Source organism: Protomyctophum parallelum (assembly GCF_964188405.1).
Source record: "Protomyctophum parallelum genome assembly, chromosome: 16".
NCBI classification, from domain to species: domain Eukaryota; kingdom Metazoa; phylum Chordata; class Actinopteri; order Myctophiformes; family Myctophidae; genus Protomyctophum; species Protomyctophum parallelum.
In genome coordinates this window covers 2,405,722-2,422,689 of record NC_139711.1, presented here as the reverse complement: position 1 = coordinate 2,422,689, position 16,968 = coordinate 2,405,722, and the positions used below count along the sequence as shown (strand labels likewise).

The 16,968-nt window shown below is 45.9% G+C and overlaps 1 protein-coding gene across 1 annotated transcript in view; it reads left to right on the top strand.

Annotated features, from left to right (window-relative positions):
- abcb7 (ATP-binding cassette, sub-family B (MDR/TAP), member 7) overlaps positions 1 to 16,968 on the top strand; it is a 68,968-nt gene that overhangs the window by 32,514 nt on the left and 19,486 nt on the right. Inside the window, exons 9-13 of the mRNA XM_083785215.1 lie at positions 1,887 to 2,061; positions 3,233 to 3,390; positions 5,330 to 5,493; positions 6,687 to 6,816; positions 14,435 to 14,606. Coding sequence (XP_083641341.1) covers positions 1,887 to 2,061; positions 3,233 to 3,390; positions 5,330 to 5,493; positions 6,687 to 6,816; positions 14,435 to 14,606 — 799 coding nt within the window. The remainder of the gene's footprint in view (positions 1 to 1,886; positions 2,062 to 3,232; positions 3,391 to 5,329; positions 5,494 to 6,686; positions 6,817 to 14,434; positions 14,607 to 16,968) is intronic.

Here is a 16,968-nt window from a genome sequence, read left to right as displayed (position 1 = left end):
CAAAGTTCACAGGAGTGCTCAGTTTCAAACAAAATGCTGCAAATCACATCACATCACATCACATCTGCTCTTTATAGCGCCACCAGGAGGCCGACATATGTAAAACACATTTTCTATTATTACTCCTTCAGATTTTATCCAATTTTCACGCACATCGGTACACATGATCTCCATAATCATGTGATCAAGACAGGTTTGTTTGATTTCTCATATTCCATCCTGATTGGCCACGATTGGCTCCTACAGTTTTCAGGAGTAGCCCGCTTTGTACAAATCGCCACAACTCCTCAACGCAGCGTCCGATTGCGATGAAACTGTGCACGCATATTCCCACTAGGCTGAGGAAGAATCCTGGTGGAGACCTGAAGGGCACTTTTTCTAGTTATGCCATGTTTCATTAGCATGATTACCGCTGCCACAATTCTTCTTTTAATTAATTTGCTCAGAGAAGGCCCATCTCTCTCTCTCTCTCTCTCTCTCTCTCTCTCTCTCTCTCTCTCTCTCTCTCTCTCTCTCTCTCTCTCTCTCTCTCTCTCTCTCTCTCTCTCTCTCTGAGACAGTCACGTTTGTTGTTGTTCTATCTAGATAGTCATCTGGTTCAAGTCATGGTCAAATGACCGTTTTGGACTATAGGTACTGTATTTGTCAGAGGGAGTGTTATCTTGTGAATAGAAGCATGGACGTGGACTACATGGCTGATTTGGGTGAAACCTGGTTACTCCAATAATGCTGCAATCCAGATTCCAGAACGTATTTGAATAAAACGTTATCTAATCAAACTGCAGTGTAATGATATAGCCTATGCTAATTCAATAAAACTAGTACTATTCTGCAGTGGTTGTACTCGGCAATAGAAATGTCAGACCTCAGTCACAGATTTGAATCCTGTGCATATATAAGGACATAAATGTATTTCAGGCATTTAAGCAGCCTTTTCTGCTGTCAGATCAGATGTTTCTGTCGATCTAGTCAAAGTGTCTCCTCGTGCCAAAGGGTTCAATGGTTCCCCACATCTTTCCTTCATGTTTTTTTGTTGTGTGTGTGTGTACTGTGTGTGTGTTACTGTGTGTCATCTGTGTCAGCCTCAGTGCCGGCTGGATTTAGAGTGTGCATTTGTAATTAGCCACTCCGCCCACTCAGAAATCCGTTCCACTTTTTACAAAGGGGCTGGATGAGGAACCTTGAACAGCGCTGGGCTCCGTCCGTCCGTCCGTCTGTCCGTCCGTCCGTCCGTCCGTCTGTCTGTCTGTCCTCGGCTCCTCCGCGTGCCACTTCCCTCTCCGTCTCTTCTTCTCTCTGCATCTCCCCATCCTCCTGTATTATGCAAATCAAATCTTAAGGCTCCAGATGTATAGCAGAATGTTTTGCCTTTTTGGCAAAGAACCACTGACATAGAAACATAGCTTTTTCAGAGCTTAGCTTAGCAGAATGTTTTGCCTTTTTGGCCACCGAGTGGCGCGCTACGAGCTTGTAGGTGTGCTATTTTTGAAAAATCGAAGAACCACTGACATAGAAACATAGCTTTTTCAGAAAACTGTCAGGATGTAGAAGACATTTTTGGAATCTGATCTCAGGTCAGAATGGGTTAAGACATTTTGGTGGCGGGAACCCCTTTTGGTGTTTTAAAAGTTATGTTGTAATTTAGCTGTTGAAAAATAGCAGATCTACAAGCTCATAGCGCGCCACTCGGTGGCGTTTGTAGGTCTGCTATTTTTGAAAATATTTATTTCCGAAAACTGGAGGATTTAGAGGTCAGGTAAATGTGCTTCAATACTGGTGTGTTCACCCTTCCTTGAACCGGCAACCTCGCTGTCTCTCAACGTCTCTCCTCTTCTCCCCTCCCCTCCCCTTCGCCACCTCCTGCGTCTTCTTTCTCCCCGTCTCAGTATTTCAACAACGAGAGGTACGAAGCCGAGCGGTACGACGGCTACCTGCAGACGTACGAGCACGCCTCTCTGAAGACCACCACGACGCTGGCGTTGCTTAACTTTGGACAGAGCGCCATCTTCTCTGTGGGCCTGGCGTCCATCATGGTGATGGCCAGCCAGGGCATCATGGCAGGTATACATGATCACCACCTAGTGGGCAGTCCAGGATCAACCCCGTTGGGTCTGTGAGGATACGGTCATGCAATGGAAAAACAGCCCCCCTGGGGCTTTTCTGTCTTCAAAATAAGAGCTCTGGGGTGCCGGAAAGACATGGCCGCTTTTACTCTGAAACCCACCACCCGGAAACAATCCGCAAAAAAAAAAAAGAAAGTTTGCTTTACATTGCTAGCTTATTATTGCTATCGTTTTAATTTATGCGATATATATGATCCAAAAAGCGTTTATATGTTTTGCGGGAGAGACGGATGAGGAGCGGAAATAAAGCGCCAGTATATCGATCGGTTCGAAACCAACGGAGAGCGCCCTGGATTAGGAGAGGCGAGTCATTCTTTCCGCCGCGCTAACAGCTAAGTCAACGGTAAGCTAACATGAGCACAGAGCGTAGCATATACGGTAGCCTGAAAGGTGAACTGACGTCTACAGACGTTTGTACGTATGTACCCCTCGGTTCGAGTCCCTATGACCGTGACGTTTCCAGACGTCCTATACGGACAAAAATAAAGTATTCAATCTGGGAAAAATATGGATAGCAGGGTGTTGCCCGTTTGCGCCGCCTTAGGCCCTCTTCCGGTAGGGTGCCTAATGTTTTCATTCCCACTAAACAACAATTTACCCCTTTTGGTGTTTTAAACATTGTTATAATTTAGTTATTGAAAAATAGCAGATCTACAAGCTTGTAGGTCTGCTATTTTTTGAAAAATCGTAAAAATATTTATTTCAGAAAAAAGATTTTTCTTTTTCTCTTTTTTTTTTCTTTTTAGAGGTCAGGCCTAAAATGGGGTTAAACGTAATCATTTAGGCCCAGGCCGTAGCGTAACGGTCTGGGCACCGGACTGGTGATCCAGTCGCGGTGTGCCGCGGGTTCGACTCCCGGACCCGACACGGCCTTTACCGCATGTCATCCCCCCATCTCTCTCCCGTTTCCTGTCAGCCTACTTTCTATCCCTTAAAAAATCAATAAAGGCGTAAGCCGCAAAAAAATATCTTAAAAAAAAAAAAAAAAACGTAATCATTTAAATAATCTCTACGGAAATTGTGAAATGTTTTTTCCAGCGCTAAAACGGGGGACATGAGATGAGGCCGTGAAGGTGTTTCTTTACCGTGTCGCTGTGTGTTTGTTTCAGGCACCTTGACGGTGGGAGACCTGGTGATGGTGAACGGGCTTCTGTTTCAGCTCTCGCTTCCCCTCAACTTCCTGGGCACCGTGTACAGGGAGACCCGGCAGGCGCTCATCGACATGAACACACTCTTCACCCTGCTGGGTGAGGAGACCAAGATCAAGGTATAAACCCCCGTCCGTCCGTCATGGCCTCCAGTCAGTTTTTGTTCCCCCTAAAGCTAGGGCGTCAAACGGTGGCTCTTTGCACCGACATTGCAACAAATCTCTGTGTAACAATCTGACAGACATTGTGAAAAAATAAATAAAAATGGTCCAGCGTTTTGTTCTTTAATTCACTTTTTTAACCCATTCTGGGCGGGAGCCGCTTTTTGGTGTTTTAAGCATCGTGTTATAATTTAGCTATTGGAAAAACAGCAGACCTACAAGCTCGTAGCGCGCCACTCGGTGGCGCGCTACGAGCTTGTAGGTCTGCTGTTTTTGGAAAAATCGTGAAAATGTGTGCGTAAATCTTTGAATATATAACTCAAATCTGGACTAAACTCTGGCCCATTTTCAAATGGGTGTCGGCGGCTAATTTCATATATTTTTGGAGGTCCTTCACAGGAAAATGTTTGAGAACCCACTGACATAGAAACAGGAGGGTTTTTCAGGGATTTAGAAGACATTTGTAGAATGGTCTAAATGGGTTAAGGGACGAGGGCCGCCCCTTTCGCGTCACACAGTACGCTTAAGTGCAAACGTACGACCAATGTATGAATTCCTTCCCCGTCTCCAACCTGTAATTTATATATAGGAGACGCCCACTTATTTTCACTCATCAGAAAAGCCTCCCGTCGTCATGTTTCCCAGCAGGAAGCCATTATCCCCCCCCCTCCTCCACACACACACACATCACACACACACACACACACACACACACACACACACACACACACACACACACACACACACACAGAGAAAACCATTTCTCTAAACACATTGGCTTGTTATGTGGATGTGAAATCATTCTCCTGTCTTCATTTCTGCTCAGTAATAATAATAATAATAATATGTTATTTTGGCTGTCCATTTTGGGGGGGGGGGCTTGTAAAATTAGCATCTGTTTATACTAATGGACCATGTGTTATGGTCTCTATTCAGTGGCCGTGGGGGGGGGGGGGGCATGGGTGATTATATCATTTATTTTAGTCTTCTTAGTGTTTTGTATGTTTGTCGTGTGTATTTTCTTTACGATTATCTGCGGCTCCAAACCAATTTCCCGCAAGGGACTGCAATAAAGCTAAACCTTGATTGGGGCGGGTGATTATTATGGCGCTGTTAGTTAGTCTAGAAGCAGAGTAGAGGAATAGAAAAGGTTTCTACGCTGTGCTGGCCTTGGCCCGAAGACCACTTCTTGGTATTCACTTATCCAATCGATTCCCCCCCCCCCCCCCCCCCCCCGCGTCCATGAAAGACGTCGCTGTCGGTGGGGAACCTTGTATGTCCAAAACTGTGACGTGTCGAGAAATGCAATCCTATATGCGTTTTTTCTTTGTACGATAGCATTGGGTGTTAAAACCCATTTAGACCGGAGTTAAAAACATTCCCTTTTTGAAAGAATATATTATTCAAAGATTTGCGCCACATTTTTATGATTTTAGTGTTGAGATTATTTTATAAAATCAATATTAACAAAATGCAGTACAGTATACAGTATATATATATATGCTGCAATATTGATACGGAGGCACAGAATTGTGGATATCGTGAATAAGAAGATGTCCATACAGTAATGTTATGTAAAAAGTGAAACTTTAAAAAGGATTTATATAATACATAAATGACCTTCTGAAAGGTATTACTATTTTCACTTATGCACTCAATAATACTCCTGGGGCTCCTTTTACACGAGGAACCCGAAACTTTAACTTTTCAGATGAAAGTTGCATTTAATTTGGAAACCCAAGGTCGGAGGAAAATTTGAGTGCGAGCACTGAATGCATAAATGAATATACTTTTCTCAGAATGTATTTGTCGACATCTGTATTGTGAATCATGTTAGCATTTAATATTCTAATATTTTACGATACTGTATTTCAACACTGGTGTTGGTTGGTTGCAGGACAAGGATCTGGCTCCCGCGCTGGCGGTCACGCCGCAGGACGCCACCATCCGCTTCGAGGACGTCTACTTCGAGTACCTGGAGGGCCAGAAGGTCCTCAACGGGGTGTCCTTCGAGGTGCCCGCCGGGAAGAAGGTGGCCATCGTTGGAGGCAGTGGGTCAGGGTAGGTGTCGGGTCTTCGGGAGGCAGTGGGTCAGGGTAGGTGTCGGGTCTTCGGGAGGCAGTGGGTCAGGGTAGGTGTCCATCGTTGGAGGCAGTGGGTCAGGGTAGGTGTCGGGTCTTCGGGAGGCAGTGGGTCAGGGTAGGTGTCGGGTCTTCGGGAGGCAGTGGGTCAGGGTAGGTGTCCATCGTTGGAGGCAGTGGGTCAGGGTAGGTGTCGGGTCTTCGGGAGGCAGTGGGTCAGGGTAGGTGTCGGGTCTTCGGGAGGCAGTGGGTCAGGGTAGGTGGCCATCGTTGGAGGCAGTGGGTCAGGGTAGGTGGCCATCGTTGGAGGCAGTGGGTCAGGGTAGGTGGCCATCGTTGGAGGCAGTGGGTCAGGGTAGGTGGCCATCGTTGGAGGCAGTGGGTCAGGGTAGGTGGCCATCGTTGGAGGCAGTGGGTCAGGGTAGGTGTCCATCGTTGGAGGCAGTGGGTCAGGGTAGGTGGCCATCGTTGGAGGCAGTGGGTCAGGGTAGGTGTCCATCGTTGGAGGCAGTGGGTCAGGGTAGGTGGCCATCGTTGGAGGCAGTGGGTCAGGGTAGGTGGCCATCGTTGGAGGCAGTGGGTCGGGGTAGGTGGCCATCGTTGGAGGCAGTGGGTCAGGGTAGGTGGCCATCGTTGGAGGCAGTGGGTCAGGGTAGGTGGCCATCGTTGGAGGCAGTGGGTCGGGGTAGGTGGCCATCGTTGGAGGCAGTGGGTCAGGGTAGGTGGCCATCGTTGGAGGCAGTGGGTCAGGGTAGGTGGCCATCGTTGGAGGCAGTGGGTCAGGGTAGGTGGCCATCGTTGGAGGCAGTGGGTCAGGGTAGGTGTCGGGAGTCAGTCGGACGAGCATGCATGTTGAGTCGGCCGTTACATCATTTGTCATGTGAGCTTATAACGGGAGTGAGAGAGTGTGTTTGATATTTGGGTTTGACGGATACATCAGCTAATTTTTTACGAGATCACGATCATCAGTTGTGCTGCCAGTTTCTTTCAAATGTATATAGAAAATAAACACATTAGTATGAGTACGTAATCTCAGTTAAATATTATTTTCGTAGTCTTTAGATTTGATATAATCTCTTCATTTACTTTATGTGTGTGCGTATACTGTAAGTCAGGTGTTGTTTGATGATGGCTGGACTGATGGTAGGTGTTATGGTGGTGGTGTGGTTGCAGGAAGAGCACCCTGGTGCGCATGCTGTACCGCTTCTATGAGCCCCAGCAGGGGAACATCTACATCAATGGGCAGAACATCAAGGACGTCAGCCTGGACAGCCTGAGGAAGTCTGTGGGCGTCATCCCTCAGGTCTGAACACACTTTTGACCTGAGATCAGATTCTAAAAAATGTCTTCTACATGCTGACGGTTTTCTGAAAAATCTATGTTTCTATGTCAGTCGATTAAAAAATAATAATACCAGACCTACAAGCTCGTAGCTATGAGCTTGTAGATCTGCTATTTTTCAATAGCTAAAGCATAGCATAATGCTTACACCAAAAGGGGTTCCCTCCCAAAACGGGTTAACATCATCACACACTGGACCGTCATTTGGTAGCTTTGCATTCGTCATATTTATACACTTCGTCGTATGACAAAACAGTACAACATGGGCACATCTTACGGTAACCCACTGTGTGTTTTGTACATAAGATATATTTTCACTATTTGTGAAAACCAAAAGACATTGTACATTGTACGGTTTAAATGTATGGTATATTTTTCTCCCTCTTCTCCGTGTTTCTGCAGTCCTCTATACGCATCTTGCTACAAAACTAAACAATATATACTATATCAGGTAGAAACCTTGTATCTCCATATTTACACTTTCAAACATATCTTTCATAAATTCATGGTTTTATGAATATTGAACCACTGAAAAGTATTAACAAGAGCGTGTGAATTACAATTTAGGCATTTGGCAGATGCTCTTAATCCAGAGTGATTTACAGTAAGCAAGAACAAAAACATGGTAATACATCAAATACATAAAGATAATCATCAAGACTCGTACATAAGTTAAAGGTATATTCAGTGATTTCACTCAAAAAACCTTAGGTTTCGTTTTTGGCTGTGGGACCCAGCCTTTCGTCCAATCAGGATAGAGAGTCAAAAAACGAAACCTAAGGTTTTTTGACCCCCAGGGGTTAACTGGGGACAGGGAGGGACTCCTTATATGGCCAGCACACTCTATAGTAGGGAGGATTATCACAACAAAACAAAAAAATAAGTGATATTTGAATTAAGTGAAATCACTGAATATACCTTTAAGAACCTAACAGTGGAATATCTATATAATGAAACGATGCATATACAGTATAGTACACTATAGAGTGCTATGTGTGCATGAAATGCTACTCTAAGTTACATAAATTGAGCCTTTGCATACGCCCTAAGGTCGTCGAGGCTATAGGGCAAGTGCTACGGGCTAAGATGGAGTCTGAAGAGGTGGGTTTTCAGGCGGATGACTGGGAGTGAGTCTGCAGTTCTGACTGTAATGGGAAGTGCATTCCATAGTTTTAGAGCCATGAAGGGAGAAGAGTTTGGGAAATGTGGAGCGTTGTCCGGTAGGTCCGGTCGGTTAGGTAGGAGGAGAACCACTTTAGTGCAGTCCCTGCTATGTCCCTATATCAGCTAGGGTGTCTAGGAGCAGCTGGTGTTTCACTGTGTCAAATGCTGCTGATACACAGGTCTAGGAGAATCAGGACTGCAGAGTGTTGCTGCAGCCTGGGCAGAGTGTTAGTGCTTCTGTGACTGCAGAGTGTTGCTGCAGCCTGGGCAGAGTGTTAGTGCTTCTGTGACTGCAGAGTGTTGCTGCAGCCTGGGCAGAGTGTTAGTGCTTCTGTGACTGCAGAGTGTTGCTGCAGCCTGGGCAGTGTGTTAGTGCTTCTGTGACTGCAGAGTGTTGCTGCAGCCTGGGCAGTGTGTTAGTGCTTCTGTGACTGCAGAGTGTTGCTGCAGCCTGGGCAGTGTGTTAGTGCTTCTGTGACTGCAGAGTGTTGCTGCAGCCTGGGCAGTGTGTTAGTGCTTCTGTGACTGCAGAGTGTTGCTGCAGCCTGGGCAGAGTGTTAGTGCTTCTGTGACTGCAGAGTGTTGCTGCAGCCTGGGCAGTGTGTTAGTGCTTCTGTGACTGCAGAGTGTTGCTGCAGCCTGGGCAGAGTGTTAGTGCTTCTGTGACTGCAGAGTGTTGCTGCAGCCTGGGCAGCATGTTAGTGCTTCTGTGACTGCAGAGTGTTGCTGCAGCCTGGGCAGAGTGTTAGTGCTTCTGTGACTGCAGAGTGTTGCTGCAGCCTGGGCAGCATGTTAGTGCTTCTGTGACTGCAGAGTGTTGCTGCAGCCTGGGCAGAGTGTTAGTGCTTCTGTGACTGCAGAGTGTTGCTGCAGCCTGGGCAGCATGTTAGTGCTTCTGTGACTGCAGAGTGTTGCTGCAGCCTGGGCAGAGTGTTAGTGCTTCTGTGACTGCAGAGTGTTGCTGCAGCCTGGGCAGAGTGTTAGTGCTGTCGCCTCACAGCTAGAAGGTCCTGGGTTCGATTCCCGCTCGGGGCGCTGTGGGTGCTGGCGGCGTGTTTCCTCCTCCGCGTCATCAGTGCCCATACCCGAAAGCGGGGTTGGCGAAAGGGCCTTTCTGTGTGGAGTTTGCATGTTCTCCCCGTGTCCCCTAGGGTAGATACCCTCACAAAAACATGCAGTAATCCTGGTCTCTAAACTGCCTCCCCCTGGCCAGCCGGGACGCCTGATGGAGGGGAAAGGAACTGGTTGGAATAACGTGTTCCTTCCACGCGCTACGTCCAACCAGGGAAACTCCCCCCTGTCAGGTGTAAAGGAGCAACTTGGACACTCAAGCATGAAGGAAGCATGAGTTAAGTCCGTTGCTCTCCCCAGGTTGGCGGAGGATGTGTAGAGCCCAGGATCACATTAGATGATTGACACAGGGGTGAAAAATGGGTTACAAAATTGTGGGATAAAAAATATATTAAAAAAAAGAGTGTTAGTGCTTCTGTGACTGCAGAGTGTTGCTGCAGCCTGGGCAGAGTGTTAGTGCTTCTGTGACTGCAGAGTGTTGCTGCAGCCTGGGCAGCATGTTGGTGCTTCTGTGACTGCAGAGTGTTGCTGCAGCCTGGGCAGCATGTTGGTGCTTCTGTGACTGCAGAGTGTTGCTGCAGCCTGGGCAGCATGTTGGTGCTTCTGTGACTGCAGAGTGTTGCTGCAGCCTGGGCAGCATGTTGGTGCTTCTGTGACTGCAGAGTGTTGCTGCAGCCTGGGCAGTTTCCGTGGATGAATAAATAATAACTACATTGGAACACAGGTTTTTTTGAAAAGTAATGGCTTTAGAAGCACTGTACTCTCCACTGGGCTCAGCCTCATATTTCTTGTGCACGCTGACAGAAGGCCAAGGACCTCAATTATCCAGTTATCTTTTCAACGTTTCTGCATTAAAATAAATATCTGCATTTCAGAGAAGTTGCCCTTCTTTTGCCGTATTCCACTTCTTACCTGTCATAAACCCATTCTGACCCGAGATCAGATTCTATAAATGTCTTCTACATCCTGACAGTTTTCTGAAAAAGCTATGTTTCTATGTCAGTCGTGCTTCGATTTTTCAAAAATAGCAGACCTACAAGCTCGTAGCGCGCCACTCTGTGGCGCGCTATGAGCTTGTAGATCTGCTATTTTTCAATAGCTAACACCAAAATGGGATAAACCTGAGGGGCGAGGCCTGTCGGGCCTCTGAAACAAGAATATTTAGGGGTGTGATTTACTGTATTGGTTAAATGATTGGGAGGGTGCAGCCGCCTGATTAAAAAAGGCTCTGTCGTGATATCATTCCTGCGGTCAGATCTGCGCTGGTTTCTACTTGATTGACCGTCTCTCTCTCTCTCTCTCTCTCTCTCTCTCTCTCTCTCTCTCTCTCTCTCTCTAGTATAGAGCGTCGCAGTCCCGCCCCCTTTCATGACGACGCTAGAACTAGAAGTGGATTTCTCATTCATTTTCCTTTTCAAAAAGTATTTATTTAAAGACTATTATGCCATGGACAAAGCCAACTCGAGTTGTGACACTTCATGACAATAAACACAATGTTGTTTTTTCTTCTTGCAAATGATTTGATCGGCCCCAAAACATTGCGTTTACTGTCATTTGTCGTCACAACTCCAGTTGGCTTTGTCCACACATTGTAAACGTCTTTATATAAATACTTTTTGAAAAGTCTACGAGGAAAATGAACGGGGAATTCACTTCTGGTCCTTGGGAGGAGGCGGGACTGTGAATCTCAATATACACACACACACACACACACACACACACACAGACACACACACACACACACACACACACACACACACACACACACACACACACACACACACACACACACACACACACACACACACACACACACACACACATCAACCTTTATTTAGAGGACATGTGTTTTTGTAATGTTGTTTGAAGCCTGAATGTATTGTATTATTTGTTTGTCCAGCAATTGTGTCCAAATTGAGCAGTGCAGCGAGTGCACACCCATGCAAACGGCTGTCCGCGCGCGCGCACGCACGCGCACACACACACACACACACACACACACACACACACACACACACACACACACACACACACACACACACACACACACACTTTATATGCTCTTTGTTATTATGTGGAGCACATATTTTTGTTTGCTTCTGTTGCCAAATTGGTTTCAGAGCAGTGAGAGCAGAGAACATGGCACATTGTCTAATACACAATTGAACTGAACAGTTATTGCCTCCCTCTCTCTGGCCGCTTTATTGATCGCTGAGAGAACACTGCCGTGGAAGGAAGTTGGTTCAACATGGAAAAGATGTCCTCGATCTTACTACTGTTTCCATGTAGTTCTAGTTCAGCTTGCAACATTACTGGAGGAGGGGGGGGGGGGCATTCAGTGTAGGTGCTAGGGCTGGGTTGAGTCAGCGACAAGTCAAGTTGGAGTCAAAGATGGTATTACTGCATGCATGCCTCCTCCTGGCAGAGATTTGTGCTTTACTGAGTGTGCGCACAATTATAGTTTATTATAATCTTTTTGGAGTGCTTATGCTCCCTGTTAATCCATTTTGGACTGAGGTTGATAAAAAGAATCCCCCAAAAATTCTGAAAAACCCATGTTTCTGTGTCCCCAGATAATCGTGAAAATCGTGAAAAAATGATTTAGAAGACATTTTAGAAATGTCGACGTCAGGCTTAAATGGGTTAATTAAAGATGTTCGCTCTGATATTCAAAGATTTGTGCCACATTTTCACGATTAAAAAAAAATTGCTGACCTACAAGCTCGTAGCGCGCCACTTGGTGGCATGCTATGAGCTTGTAGATCTGCTATCTTTCAATAGCTGAATGCTGAACAGAATGCTTAAAACACCAAAAGGGGTTCCCGGCCCAAAATGGGTTAACGTTGTGAGATTTTGAAAAATACTATTTATCTTTGGTTCTTTTCCCAGGTTGCATTTTTGGTCAAAACAAGCTAAATTCAACGGCCCATAACTAAAGAACCGATGGATCACGTTTACCAATTTTCCGTGTGAAAAAATATATACAGTCGTCTGCCACGTAGACAAAATAAGGTAAACATTCTGGAAAAACTCTGGCAGTTGCAGAATAATTAATTATTACCTGGCAATCAATTATGTTAAGCAGAGACGTCGGGTTTATTTTGTATTTTTTCAGCAGCAGTGCAAGGGCTCAACTGGGCCGTTGTGATGACGTTGTGATTGACAGAGAGGCAGGTCGGACCGAATGCTTCGCGAAAGACCCCCAACAATATTTTTCCAGGAGTCTGCGGACCCAACACTGTGCTCTCCGGGAATGTGCTCTCTCCCCCCCACAGCCACGACAAGTTGATGTTTAACCCATTCTGACCTGAGATCAGATTCATACGAGGTTTCCGCCGGACACACACTGGTCTGATGAACCCATTCTGACCTGAGATAAGATTAAAAAAAATGTCAGTCGTTCTTCGATTTTTCAAAAAATAGCAGACCTACAAGCTCGTATCGCGCCACTCGGTGGCGCGATATGAGCTTGTAGATCTGCTATTTTTAAATAGCTAAAGCATAACATGATGCTAACCCCAAAATGGGTGCCCGGTCAGAATGGGTTAAACTGTTTGCGCTAAGCTGTGTGTGCTAGTAACACAACCTTGATTCAAACATTGCACGTGTGAATCTGCATGCTAGTGCTATGAAGATGATATCCAAAGCGGCCTCCTGCACACGGGGCATACATTAAAGTCCTTCATTTATACGTTTGCAGTGTTTGGCAGTGGCCACGGTCGACACTCGGCAGCCGTAACTTGACGCATGCGCAGTTTGATCATCCATCCCAGGGCTGGACCGGGACAAAGATTCTGCCCGGTCATTTTCGCGTGAATTTGGCCCAGACCAGCCCACCACAACCAGTGCGCAGATAGCAGAAACTATACCGCCCACTCTGTCGCGGCACACACAAACAAACAAGCCCCTGATATCAGCACTTTTACAGAACAACATAAATGATACAAACCAACAGACAACTAGAAAAAGTGCCCTTCTGGGCACAGGTCTCCACCAGGATAGGAATGTAGGACATGGCATGACTATGGAGATCATGTGTACCGATTTGCGTGAAATTTGGATAAAATCTGAAGGAGTAATAATAGAAAAGGTGTTACATATGTCGGCCTCCTGGTGGCGCTATAAAGAGCAGATGTGAAAAATTCCAGGCAAAGGTTTTTCCTTGGCCTCTAGGGAGTTGGCATACAAAGTTATCCACAGATCCGTGCAGATAGAGGTAAAAACACTTTTTGGCCAGTTATAGCGCCACCTTGAGGCTGAGTTGAAATTGTTCATGTGGCATTTCGTCCTCGGCCTAGTGGGAATGTGGGTGCACAATTTCACGGAAATCACGCGATGTGTTCATGATTTGCAGCATTTAGTTTGAAAGTGAGCATTCCTGTGAACTTTGGAAGCCAATCTTAACCAATCAGGATGGAGTCTGAGAAATGTGAAAGACCGGTTTCGTTGAATGGCTCTAGAGAGACTGTGTACCAATTTGCGTGATGTTTGGACAAAATCTGTAGGTGTACTGTGCAAAAACTTGTTTTGCACAAAGTGGCCTCCTGGTGGCGCTATAACAGGCCGTTCTGGAAAGTTTGGGGCAGAGGTTCATCGTTGGCATCCAGGGAGTGTGTGTGCAAAATTTGGCATCGACCGGGTTAACGGTGGCCGAGATTAGCTGCTCACGGACGGACACACACACACACACACACACGGACGGACGGACGGACGGACGGACGGAGTGCAAAACATACTCTCTCCCCATGCCTTCGGCCTGGTGGAGACAACTACACAACCCTTTGTTACTTTCACAAGAATGATGCTGGCAAAAGGATTCAAGATAAAAGAGGGTTTATTTGTCACTCATTGATACAGGTACAGTGAAAATATCATGATGGCACTGTCAGAATGGCAGCATGTCCGGACCTTTCCTGGTGGCCTGCCGCCTATTGGCCTGCCTGCCTGTCAAAAACGTTTTTTTTTGTTTTTCGTTTTTGGGTCGCGGCCCACCGGGAATATGCCCGGTACGTCCTATGGCCAGTCCAGCCCTGATCCATCCCATAGCTTGCGGTGTTGTAACCATGGTGACGACAGATCCCAAGCTTCCCATTAGCTGAACGCAGAAATGCCTCCGTTTACCACATACTGTAGGTGACTGTTTACAATAAAAAGGCTAATAAACAACTTGCATTTTAAGAAAGTGTAAAACCGGCGTTGCAGTTCTGTGCATATGCTAATGGCCAATGACCGCGTGCGAGTTCAGATCAATTGAGGGGAGAACCCTGCTGAACAGGCTTTGATGACGCAATTCCTTTAGGATAATAATAATAATCTACTCTACGTGTTGTTCTTCGCACCCCCAGGATTCTGTTCTGTTCCACAACACCATCTTCTACAACCTGCAGTACGGGAACATCAAGGCGTCCGCCGAGGACGTGTACCACGTGGCACGGCTGGCGGGCATCCACAATGCCATCCTCAAGATGCCTCACGGTTACGACACCCAGGTCGGCGAGAGAGGCCTCAAGCTGTCAGGTATACCTATGACCTGCAGGCCTCACCACCACCTCACACACTAATAATGTCTGAGCCATGTCAGATTCCTGGGAGCAGATTTTGGAGAGCACCCTTCTGATTTCCCGTGTTTTGATTGATGACACACAGTTTTGTTTATTCAGGATTTCAGGGCATTCGTATACACAAAAATATGCAGATTAGTGTGCAAGTATCAAATACATTTGGAGACATTAGATTTGATTAATCACTTAAACCTTCTAGACCAGGGGTATTCAACTAGATTAGCCTGGGGGCCACAACTGTAGAATTATTGTGTGTGTGTGTGTGTGTGTGTGTGTGTGTGTGTGTGTGTGTGTGTGTGTGGGGGGGGGTCAAAACACGAAGATTTATATAATACATTTGTGCACAGTAATGAGCAGGATAATATGTCTATACAGGTACTGTATATGCTGCCTTGGAATAGATGTAGACCTGTTTGACAGTGCATAAACGTAATTGCCTTGACATTAACAACCGTCAACGCCAGTTGAATACCACTGTTCTAGACCTAGTAAACATTATGTTATAGTTTAGCTATTGAAAAATAGCAGATCTACAAGCTCATGGCGTGCCACCGAGTGGTGCACTACGAGCTTGTAGGTCTGCTATTTATTTATTTTTAATCCGTGAAAATATTTATTTCAGAAAACTGGTTGATTTAGAAGAATCCTTTTTAATTTCGAGGTCAGGCCAAAATGAGTTAAACCCTAGATTTAGTTCCTTGGTGGGAGTCCCCCCCGGGGCAGTACACTTGGCCCCCTCCTTTTCTCCCTGTACACCGATTCCAGCATCTCACATTATTAGAATTCAACCACTATGAAATGTTTGAACGAGGGTCAAATTATATTGGTTGCCTGGTTATTGATTGATGAACATCATTCTGCTAAGAACTAGCCCTTTTCCTGCGTGAATTACAGTACCAGAGTAATGTAGTGGTGACACGCTTTGATCCCGCCGCAAAGCGGGTGCCTGTGGGCGATAGTTCCAAACATTGCTCCCATGTGAAGCAGACTGACTTCTATTATGCTCAAAACGGGTGGTCTTACAACATTTTGTGGGAAGGTGAAATGTGATATTATTATATTGCTGGATTAAATGCTGATACAGATATTTAGTTTCAGCACATCGTCCCTATTCTGGGGTGAACGCTGAATGAAAATAGATGATCTACCACCTTGTAGCTATTTTCAGTAAAGAGGACATACCAGAGGATCTAGTGTAGAGCCCTGCCTGGGGGATCCAGGTCAACTTTAAATCATAGTAGGTTTAATTGTTTAACCGTATTTCCCACTGGAATGCACCGATGTGGAAATTCTTGGCCGATACCGATAGTCGGTATCTAACAATCTAGCCGATAGTCAGTAGAACCGCTGCTCCTTCGCCTGGAAAAGGAGTCAGCTGAGGTGGTTCTGGCATCTGGTTAGGATGCCTCTCGGGCGCCTCCCTAGGGAGGTCCTCGACGCACGTCCCACTGGGAGGAGACCCCCGGGGGCAGACCAAGGCGCAGTTGGCGGAAATACATTGACTGGCCTTGGAACGTCTCGGAAATCCCCCAGGAGGAAGTCACTAATGTTGCTCTGGAGAGGGAGGTCTGGAGCACTCTGGTGGAGCTGTTGCCCCCGCGACCCGACTACGGATAAGCGGTTGAAGATGGATGGATGGATGGATAGCCGATAGTCACCGATGCCGATGTTTGTATACCGTATATTTCCAAATGGTAGCCCGGGCTGTTAATATGCTAAATCGATTTGGACCCCGTCGTTTATAAGGAACTAGGCTGCTATTTGCAGTAGGTCGTTATTTATTTTTGCACTGGTCTGCACCGGGCCATTATTTGGTTACAGTTCCTGTCAAGCATGTTGAGCATGTTGATTTAATATTGAGAATATGGGAGCTTGCTCCTGCTGCCTAATTGATTTGACCTAGATTTGTGCAAACAGACTGTGATGTAATTAGTTTGATAGCACGGCTGTGTAAAATTATAATATTATAAAGATTTTAAAAGGCTGTCATATACTCTGAATATATTCTTTCAAATGAGGTTTGGCCTTATAGATCAAAAATACATGTGCTCAGTTTTTTAATGAATACATTTGCAACTATTTGAATAAAGGTTGTACACATCAGTGAAATTAACCTCTGGGAAAATCCCTAATTGAGTGTAGGCCTAGCAAGCAGCTCATGCTGCATGGTACAACAGGGCTTGGGCACTACCCTACCATCTCTCTATATCATTCGATAAAGGCATATAAAAAAAACATGAAACCCAATGGAAATATAAACTTCACAGAATATATACCACTTCGAATTATAGCAATCGTTTGAGGATTATCTGAACATC